At 45.3% G+C, this 10,662-nt stretch overlaps 1 protein-coding gene across 1 annotated transcript; it reads right to left on the bottom strand.

Moving 5' to 3' along the window:
- Positions 1 to 5,595: 5,595 nt before the first annotated feature.
- Positions 5,596 to 8,323, bottom strand: LOC119170172 (uncharacterized). The gene is made up of 2 exons (XM_037421254.2): positions 8,233 to 8,323; positions 5,596 to 6,261 (listed from the first exon to the last, which is right to left on the bottom strand). The coding sequence occupies exons 1-2, from the start codon at positions 8,242 to 8,244 to the stop codon at positions 5,704 to 5,706; spliced, it is 570 nt and encodes a 189-aa protein (XP_037277151.2). The 5' UTR covers positions 8,245 to 8,323; the 3' UTR covers positions 5,596 to 5,703.
- Between the last annotated feature and the right edge of the window lie 2,339 nt (positions 8,324 to 10,662).

The raw sequence follows: 10,662 nt of genomic DNA, 5'->3' as shown, positions 1-10,662 counted from the left end.
TAACCACTTTGCCATCGCTGCTTATCGCTGCTATGCCATCGCTGAAAAAGGAGTAACGAAGCCCAACAGGCGCGCACGATGAACGGATAGATCATTGAAAAGTAACGACAGAGGGATGCATGCCACGTGCAAACTACTTAGAGTGCGAAGGAATGAACTGTGCGGGAGATGCGGACCCTGTGCAAACCTTTGTCCAGGAAAGTAGCCGTCGTCCACTCTCCTTGATCAGTCTTCCCCCTTGTCTTGCTGGTGACAGTTGGCGTTGCGTCGTGCTCCGAGAGATCTACGATTATAGAATTACGCCGCGGTGCCTTGTGTGTGCGCTTGGATGAGCGTGCGCTGCTAATTTTACGTTTCGCCGCACCCATCAAGACAGAAGCAGGTCTTCACACGCCACCATGCCGCGCTGTATATCTCTGGCCTAGTCAAGATGGTCACGACCAACTCACGATACTGCCGGTTGGGAATGAAGGCCAACATGGTGACCGAGAAGAAAACAAGCCTATCAAATACATTATTTCAGGCTGACTCAGGGTAGAAATCAGCGCTTGATTCTTTCACAAGTAGCTAGGTGATTATTCTTTATTCTGTCGTACTTGTCGTGTGTGAGATACCGATCGCGCTTGCCGGCAACGGGTTCTGTCATGTTGTATATCACACGCACAAAATGCACCGCGAAGGTCGACTTGGGCGTCTGCACTTCGCCTATGCTTTCTGACCGCCTGGAAGTTGGCCGCCTTTATCATCGGCTGCCCGGACGCTCACTTATCGGGTGCTCGCCTGTGTTCGCCGTCGTGAACAGCTCTTGACTCACGATATAGGAAACCAAAGCAACGCACGATGGCGCTGTGACTCTGGAGAGGCTCGGAAAAGCACCACCATCTTTAATAGAAAAGTAGAAACAAGGGATGTATATCGCGCGTTTTCCTTCCTCGCCAACGCGCTGCCGCTCGCTTACGTGCTCGTGCAGAGAGCGCGCGGTGCGCTTGAGTTACCACGCAATGTACCGCATGCAGTGCGGCTTCACAAAGATCTCTGAGCAGGACAAGCACTCCCTAGATGCCAATCTAACAAAAGAAGTGCAGATCTTTAGTCAAGTTTGCGATGTGGAGCAGACGATGGAAAATGGAGACGCCCGAGTGGCTGCAAAATGCATTGTCAGGTGCGTGAGAATACCGTGAACGACGTATGCCTCGAGGGGAGGCTCATTCTGCCAATATGTAGCCGTGTACTCTGTGAATGTACTGCGTTTACATTTATGAAAACCATATATTTGTTGTTTTGACGTCGTATCCAGAAGTAGCAGCCATGCACTGCCATGTGCAAACATTTGCGGCAGTCTAAAAATGAATAAATACTAAAGTTGTATGTTCAAAACAACAAATTGTCCGAAAAGTTTTATTCATGTCCTCCGTGCCTCGGTAGACCCACTGACTTCGCCGTGAAGCATAAGCTGATTTTTAACCACAGTGAGCCAAGTTGAAGTGCTCGCCTCATTCTTTTTTTTTCGGCTCTCTTGTCATGCTTGCTCTATCTTCACGAATACGCCTGCGCTCGCCAGCTGTGACTTGCTGGGGAACTGATACAACTTTACTCGTGGAGAGCGTCTCGTGATGCCGGCGTTGTTGTGGCAGCCAACAACACAACAATACTTCGGACTTTGCCGACGGTTTCGTGGGGCTGCCTCTTCCATCGCGAAAAGGGAACTCCGCACAGCGAGCGTCTCGTTTTAGCGTGCCAAGCTGACGGCACAGCATGAAAGCCCCCCCCCCCCCCCCCCCAACACCTGCAAAACGCGTTTCACGCGTGTGACACGCGCTCCCGTTTCGAGGAAACACCATGACTCACCTGCGCCCTCTCAAACGCTTATCCTGACGTTTTCCGGAGCTCGGCCGCTAAGGTCCCTTGAAGATACAAACTTGTTTCATCTAGGGACTTTACTCGCTGTCTGAGCCAGGTGCCGCGTTGTGGTCACTCCGCAATCTTGTGCTCCAGTTCCTAACTCGGCGGAGACCTCGTCGCTGTGTTGCGAATCGTCAAAAACGCGTTGAGGTTGCTCGTAACAGGCTTGGTTGTACTATGTCCCGTGCTGTAAGTGCACCAGCACGGGCTGGCGGGGCTCTATAAAACTTGGTAGCTATAAAACTTGGTAGCCATTACAGTTTTCTTACCTGTCAATCGGTCGCAAGCAGCTACGCACCAGCCGTTGGCCGGCGGACTCGCGTTTTTTAAATGCGGAGCATTTCTAAGCGAACTTCGGAGACTGAGCGTACCTATCTACCTATATATCTATCTATCTAGCCGCCTATGACTTTCAGCTCTCCTGGCCGTTTCGATTACGGTATCGAAACCAAACTTCGTATGGCATAACATGACTAAACGAAGAACATATTTGACTAGTCATAAAATGAAAATCACGACAGGTGTGTCATGACAATCATGATTTACATTTTATGGTCCTGCAGCTCTTGCCGTGGTTTCGCTTTCATGATGTGTTGCAAACCTGGTATGGCATGACATGATTGCATGACGAACACAAGCGACAGACTCTAATATGAAAATCGTGACATGCGTGTCGTGTAACATCATGACTACATGTCACGCTCATGATGCACTCGCGGCCGTTTTGCTTGCGTCACATACACCAAATTGGGTAGTACGGTACGCGAATGGATGACGAAGGTATGTGACTGGTGCAAACATGATAATCATGAGACCCGTGTCATGTCATCACTACGTGCCACACTCAAGATGCGCTGACGGCCGTTTCGCTAGCATCTCTTATACCAAATTCGGTGTTACGAGATATGAATGGATGACGAAGGTATGATACTGGTGCAAACGTGATAAACACGAGATGCGTGTCATGTAATACCTTGACTACATGCTACGCTCATGATGCGCTCGCGGCCGTTTTGGTAGCTTCACGTGTACCAAACTCGGTATTACGCGACGCGAATTGACGACATGGGCAAATCACACATCCGAACATAATAACCACGACATGTGTGTCATGCAACAACATGACAATATGCCACACTCATTACACGCTCGTGGCCATTTCGCTAGCTTCACATATGCCAAATTTGTATTAGGTGACGCCAATAGATGACGAAAGTAAGTAACTGGTGCAAACATAATAATCATGAGATGCGTGTCATGTGAGAGCATGATTACATGCCGCAGTCAAGGCGCCAATACATTTTGACATGACGTGGTGGGCATGCTCGCCGGCGTTCATTTCGTCGCGTCACGTCGGCGTTGCCATGCCCGGCGCCAGTCCTGCCATATATTCGCTGGCGCGCGCCGCGCTGCGTTGCTTTGACGCATGTGGGTTTCAGCGCATCCGGCGTCCCTCCGTCACAAAAATAGAAAGACGCAGTGTTGTATGGGTAACGCATCGGCATAGAGTATTGTTATTTTATGGCATGGGCGCGAAATGCAGCATGTCGCAATGGGCACCGGTTGCCGTCGGGCCACGCCGACGGACGCTAGTCGGGCCTGACATCAGACTATATAAAGTGCTCGAGTTTTGGTAACGTAGCGTTGCTGTGGCCAGTGTGCGTGCACATCAACGCTACATTGAAGTATATTGGGTCCTTCATGATGCACTCGAGGCCGATCTGCTAGCTCCAAATATACGGAATTTGGTGTTACGTGACGTCAATGAATAATGAATTATATGACTGGTGCAAACATGATAATCGCTATACGCTGTCATGTAAGAACATGACAGAATACCACGCTCATAGCATGCACACGGCCGTTTCACTAGCTCCACGTATACTAAACTTGGTATCACGTGACGTGAATAGATGAAGAAGGTAAATGACACATTCAAACAACAACCATGACATGGAAGTCATGTACGGAATCATTTACTTCCACCTCGTAACATTCTGCTGATTTAAAGTGACATGTCAACATTTCTCATTCGCGCTTTGAATATCATCGATTCCCACTGTACGTAGGATTTGCCAATTTTTTGGGCTTTCAAGCCTTGGCTCTCCTGCTGCCACAGAGTGTTGTCACCGAGTATAGTAAACTAAAAGACCGGACATTGTACTGAGACTGAATTATATAGACTTGCTGTTATCTTTTATTGGCGAGGACAGTTGCAAATAGCTTGACAATAGTCCACTCGTAAAATACCAGGCGCACAAGAAAGCTACTCAACCTAACTGCAAAAAATAGGCTTATGGTTCATGACTTCTCAACATTATTGATCTCATAGTCTTTTCGGTGTAAATTATTTTTCCTTGAATCGCGTTGGTTGTGGTTGTAGTCAATTAGCATAAGTTTTATATTTCTGTTAATTTTGTACGATTTTATAGGAGCACTGACGCAAACTTTCCAGGACGAGATAAGTGAGACAGTTCTATGAGGAGACACACAACATCTAGTATATAGGAGGTTTAAATATATACTACAACATATTCATTTTGAAAACAATTTTAAAGCGCATGCCGTGAAACTGAGCAAGATGGGGAGGGCATCAGGGCACCGACATCAACATTGTGCTGCGTAAATAAACTGATTTAATGAGTTCATGTGTTTGTGTTGCCTAGTCAATGTGGTGTCCGCTTCCTCGCAGTTCTGACGCCACTACTTTGCACAGTGACTTGTCTAGTGGTGTTTGCATAGCCAATGGGAACTTGTCTTCCCCACCTCGATGCTCTTTGAAACCGCAGCTACGTCTGAGAGCTGTAAACCGTCGCTAAATAAATAAGCGTTGCCTACTCAAGCAAATGAGCTTTCCAGTTTTGTTAACTGGGTGACAAGCTCCCTATTGAATAAAGAAAATGCGAGGAGCCAAGTTTTTGTTCCAGTGCTCCTTTATTGTTGTCATATTGAATAGGTTTCAATAAGAAATCCTGTGCGCATTAATTATTTACTCTCGTATAGGACAAGAATGAACGGGAGCCTGATTGTTAACTTTGCTTGTGTAGTTTCGGTCATTTGTATTAGAACTATTCACGTCTCAAGTTATTAAATTTACGCAACGCAGCGTAAGGTGCCTGTACCATGACACTACTTTTTAAGCTAAAGCAAAGCGTCGTGCACATAAACGCCAGAAAAGCTAGTGCTTTTTGAAAATGCGTCTCACCATGATGGTTATAATAGGAAACTCTTTCATATTCAAAAAGAACTTATTCATTGCTTTTCGAAGAGCAGATCCAAAAAGTATGTGATAGTGCTAATGCTTCATGTATATCGCCTATCGCTAAGCGAGGGTCCAGCCTTTTTTTATTTCAGCGGAAATGTATATAGCATACACCATTTATGATCTGTGTAAGTCTCAAGCGAAGTGAACAAGTAGCTGTTGGGAGGTCTCAGTGAAGTCTCAGTCTTATATTCAGGTCTCAAAGACTAATTATCATCAGGCATATCAAGTCTTGGTCATGCCTTTCGTAAGAGAAAAATAATTATTAACAATAGTAGAAACCCAAGCAGATTTTCTTCCTCAGTGCACAACTCTCATCAATGAGAGATTTATGCGAATAGAACCGTAAACCTACGGACACCACAATAAGCTTTCTTTTGAGTAATTATGGACGGTGGCAGTCCACACACCTATTTAGTGGGAAACTAGAATGAAACCACATAGAATGCTTTATTGATGTATTGGTAAAATAAGTGTAAAAATAATCTATCGTACATTTGAATGGTACAAATGAAACAGCATGTCAGGGAACGAAACAATTAGCCTTTGTAGCCGTAGCCACCGTATCCACCATAAATTCCATATCCGCCGTATCCTCCATAGCCCACATAGCCGCCACGTCCGTATCCACTTCCCAGGCCGGAGTGGGCGAGGAGGGCACCTCCAGCATTGACTTTGTTAACGTGGTGAACGGTTCTGACAACAAAAGCTGGCCCAGCTACCAGCTTGGCGAAGGCGGGTCCCCCACTAAGGAGAGCAACGCTGCTGCCCACACCAACACCACCCAGGCCAGCTCCACCCAGGCCAGCTCCAGTCAAGCCGACACCGCCCAGGCCGACACCACCCAGGCCAGCTCCACCCAGGCCAGCTCCAAGCAGGCCAACACCACCAAGGCCCGCTCCACTTAGGCCGACACCACCCAAGCCCACTCCACCTAGGCCGGTACCACCCAGGCCACCGTAGCCAAGACCTCCGTAGCCACCAGCCCCATATCCAAGGCCACCATAGCCTGAGCCAACATAACTGACGCCTCCAGCGTCCACCACTGGGGAAACCAGGTACATGGCGAAGGCGAGGAGCAAGGCAGAGAGATTCGCCTGCAAATATAAACATACAAAGTATACGTGACGTACTGTTTGTGAACCAAATAATTTTGACGCGATCAGTAGTAACTGCAGATTACTAAGAAAGTTCGAACGCAACAGCACGTACAGCAATGAGAGTTTCTTACTCTATTTTCCTTTCCACAATATCGACAACTCAATGAGGCTTTTGACTATTACTTCAACAGAAATATACAGAGACTTCTTTCTAAAGTTTGAGACGGGGGTCGTTTTAATGCTTGCGATGCTAAAGCAAGCCCCGGAGAAATGCATGTTAACTTGAAGTATGTCTCGAGAGAAACTAAACGCCTGTATGAACTCGGGAAAGGTGGCCACCAATAAGAATTTAGAAGCTAATTAACGCGTGGCCTATATAGGTTAAACACCACACCCATACACACTGAATTTATAGAAAACGTAGCAATACAAGATCATCAATATGAAGTTTGGTATTTTGAGTAGAAGCACAGTAATCACTATAACATTGTTAGAATGACCTCGTTTAGTATTGACACAAAAAAACAATTTTCCCCAACAAGAGTCGTCAAGAATGTTGCGGTGTAATTAAGATTTTGGTGTTAAACTCGTAAGTCCAGCTGTCGCGCGCCTCGGACAAGGGCACTTTCTAGAAACTCGAGGTTGGCTTGAGTCGTCTTATTTCATATCGGTCAAAAATCGGTCACTGACACTCTATTTCGGGGAGCTTTGAAGATTCTCCGGAAGTAGCTTAACTTAACAAGAGCTACCGCCCAACTCACACAGAGGTCGAAAGACGCTGCGGCAATAAATGGTAAGTAATGTTGAAATGCTGCGCATGCTAACACTGATAAGAAAGATGTGCAGATAATGCAATGTTATTGAGGAATGTGCATACGATTCTATTTCACTCATCTATAAATTGCGAATCAATTCATAAAATTTATCAACCTCGGAATAGCGCCATTCTCAATAAACACAGAAAGATAACATGTAAGTTTCGAAATTGGGACTTAGTAATCCTGCTTTGCGTATTTGCAGGGGGTTGTGAAATGAACCGTTTCCTTTGCACAGATTATTCATTCAGTGCAGCAGTTCGCCGCCCAACGCAAGCACTTTTCTGATGACCTAAGGAGATGCTATTGCAAGAACCGATGGTCACGCTAATAATAAAGCTGTCTTGACGCCCTCAAACCTACCTTTTAGACATCTCTATGAAATTCATAGTAGAAGGCATATGACCCTCTTGTTAATAATGTATTGTTTTCAGTCGTCTGAAAACTGCTTATATTCAATCAATAATAAACTTTCGTCGTGTTATTTTTTCAGAGAGGACCCCTACGTAAATTTCTTCTGTCAGTGATACAAACGGCTTGAGTTAATGTTGATGCGGTTTTCTTCAGCATCTTAAGAGGCGTGCCTTAATCGGGCCTGCTCAGCTCGCAAGCTTTTTTTTTTTCTTGCAGTGAGATCACTGCGAAAGAAAGCGCTTTCATAATCTTGTTCGTACATCCACTTCTAGGCAGAGTCAAATTAGATGGCACAATAAATTTTGCATCGAGCTGCATTGATGTATATGAAGATCCATAAAATGCAGAAGGTAAAAGAGACGTCCTGAACACTGCCATCAAGGAGTTTCAGTTCTCAACAAGCGATAATATAATAAAATTTTAAGACCAAGCTTCAAATACCTCTGTAAACATTTCTAAGTAGAATACATAACATTGAAGGCCATGGAAGGTAACTTTGATGATGAATATTTATCCCACTTTTGAAGCGTCTACATGTGAGCCATTCACGCATGACAAGAACGCCGCAACGACCACCTGTTATGCAATAACCCATCTAAAAAACACAAGACATTGGTGAACAGTTTTCTAAAAATAACACTGCTGAAATTAGGGCACATTATTCTGACACAAGAAACGTGCACAAATAAGCTTACTTACAGCAATTAAGCTACAGTAGCCAAGGTTTGCTAGTGCTTACCATGGTGGTCATACTTCACGTCCGAAGAAACAGAGGACTACGGCTGCTGGTTGTAGGTCGTTGTATTGAGTTTATATACTGTCTCGATTAGGCAGTATCACAGAAGAAGCAGAGAGGGATGAAAGTTCATCACACCCGTAAGAGAGTAGGGAAGCCGCAAAGTAACAATGTAGCACGTTGACGCGCAGGAACGCTACGGTAAGAAACTGTTGTCTCCGTATCTAGCCTTACCTAACCAAACGCCTGGTTTACGGACACGAAAGAAGTGGTTTCCTATGCTTGTGTACAAAGTGTATGTGTCCCGGAAGTGAATAACTCTTCTCAGTTGTCTGGCTGACTGCACACTATCACGAATCAAGTAAGGAAGTGACACAAATTCGATACATCGCGGCAACCAAAATAAACATCCGCAGTAACTGGGAAAACTGGCCACATTGATGCACCTCATTTCGTCTCTCAACTGCATCGCCGGATCGTAAGTGTTTCTCAAGGCGTGCTCTCATGGATTCCAGTCAATGTGGGTCACCAGATACTGTAGCTCACGCCTTGAGCAGTGCAGGAAGTGATGTGAGAATGAAGATCTTGTCTTCAAACTCACCCCAAGTATTTGCAGTTGTTCACTGTGCTATAAAAAGGAAGATCTAGTTGCGAAGTTATTCAAAGTTGTGTTGTTGTTTTTTTCTTGTTTAGGGGTGTTATTCCACTTTATGCAGCAGTGGAAGTGTGAGGAATCCTGATGAGCATTACACTATGTGATAGAATGAAACAAGAAGGTCGCACTTAATAAAGCGCGAGATAATTCTTCGCAAAGCGCCTGTATTTCTAAGCAACGTGTTTAGAACGGTAAGTGTGAGTTATCCTCGCAAACTTGGCAATACTTTAAAGAACCACACGTAGTTTTAATTTACAGAGCCTTTCACTACCGTGTCTCTCACACTAATATGGTGGTTTCGGACGTTGAACCCCACATATCGAATAATCTATTTGCAAGCTTCTATTCTCTGTATAGGGACGCGAACTGTTTACACGTGCAAATGTTGTGAGCCATTACTGAGTGCTACCACTGTCAACTAGCAGTGTGTTTTGCTAAGTCAAGGTTTTTTATGCGCAAAATATTGGTAGAATAACTTTTTGGTGACTTGCGAGTAATACGTACCGTAACAGTGAATTCATTCAGGGATAGATACATGTGGTCCTAATATAAATGAGCCTTAGGAATCACACACACACACACACACACACACACACACACACACACACACACATATATATATATATATATATATATATATATATATATATATATATATATATATATATATATCAACGAGAGAGGAGAAGAGGAAGAATACGTGAACTGGTGCAGCCTACCAACGCCATTATTACGCGATCGATCATCAACTTCGCCCTGCTAATCAACACCCTTCGATTTTAACCGTAACAGTTTCGTGGAGGTCGGCCCTTCACCTGACTGCTACAGCTGCGGTGCCATAGGACACAATTCTCGTTTTTGTCGCTGTCACCGCCAGATGAGGTATGACCCACCACTGACTTGACCTAAGTTTGAAGCCATCAACGATGATCATTAGCCGGCCGAACATTGTGTAATAAACGCTACAGGCTCGCTATCCAGGAATTCCTTCCCCTCTTTCAATAGTAGGAGTGACTCGCCAGCATTAGACCGTAGCCTGGCACCACCAACCAGTTGCTTACGTCGTTCACCATCACCACGGTGAAGTTCTACACCACCACCTTCATCGGGAAATTAGCCGGCACGGCCGATGAAGGTTAAATCAACGGCCAGCCTCCGACTCTGCAAACTGCTCCTCGTCCTATGATGTCCCGAAACAAACTGTGTGTGTTAATTGCCAGTCAGCCTGCAATTGCGTTAGAGGATACTGGTGCTACGGTTTCCGTCATGAATCCCACATTCAAAGAAAGGCTTGGTTGGAAGGTTGTGGTCCCGTGGAATGGTGGTGTGACGTTTCGTGTTGTCAGCGAAGAGTGCCTCATTTCTCTAGGTATTAGTGTTGCAAGTGTTTTGTTTGGTGCTGAATATCTCGTCACAAAATTTTTGGTCGCCTGTGCTGTGCGCCTGTGCTGTGTGTCCTCTTCTTGTGTCCTCGTTTTTTAGCGCTATTTTCAGTCGTCACAATGCACCAACAAGCCCAAATTTCGACAGTGTTTTGGTATTACCGTTGTGCACTCATGATGTGATTCTCGGGATCGACTTTCCTCAGGATTGTGGTGCTTCCGGTAATTGTGGGACAGGGAAAAAACGGCGAATAACGCCCTTCTGTCCACGCTTTCTGATACATCTTTACCGCTGAAAAACTTTGTCTTCATGTCGAACGTTTCTTTTTTAGCGCCGTGGTCTCTACCACGTGTTCCTAATAATCTTGCTGTGGCCGAGATTTCATCGTTTGACGC

This window comes from Rhipicephalus microplus, chromosome 3 (assembly GCF_043290135.1).
Source record: "Rhipicephalus microplus isolate Deutch F79 chromosome 3, USDA_Rmic, whole genome shotgun sequence".
Classification (NCBI taxonomy): domain Eukaryota; kingdom Metazoa; phylum Arthropoda; class Arachnida; order Ixodida; family Ixodidae; genus Rhipicephalus; species Rhipicephalus microplus.
Note: the sequence above shows the minus strand (reverse complement) of the source record. Positions and strands in the feature narration are given on the sequence as shown.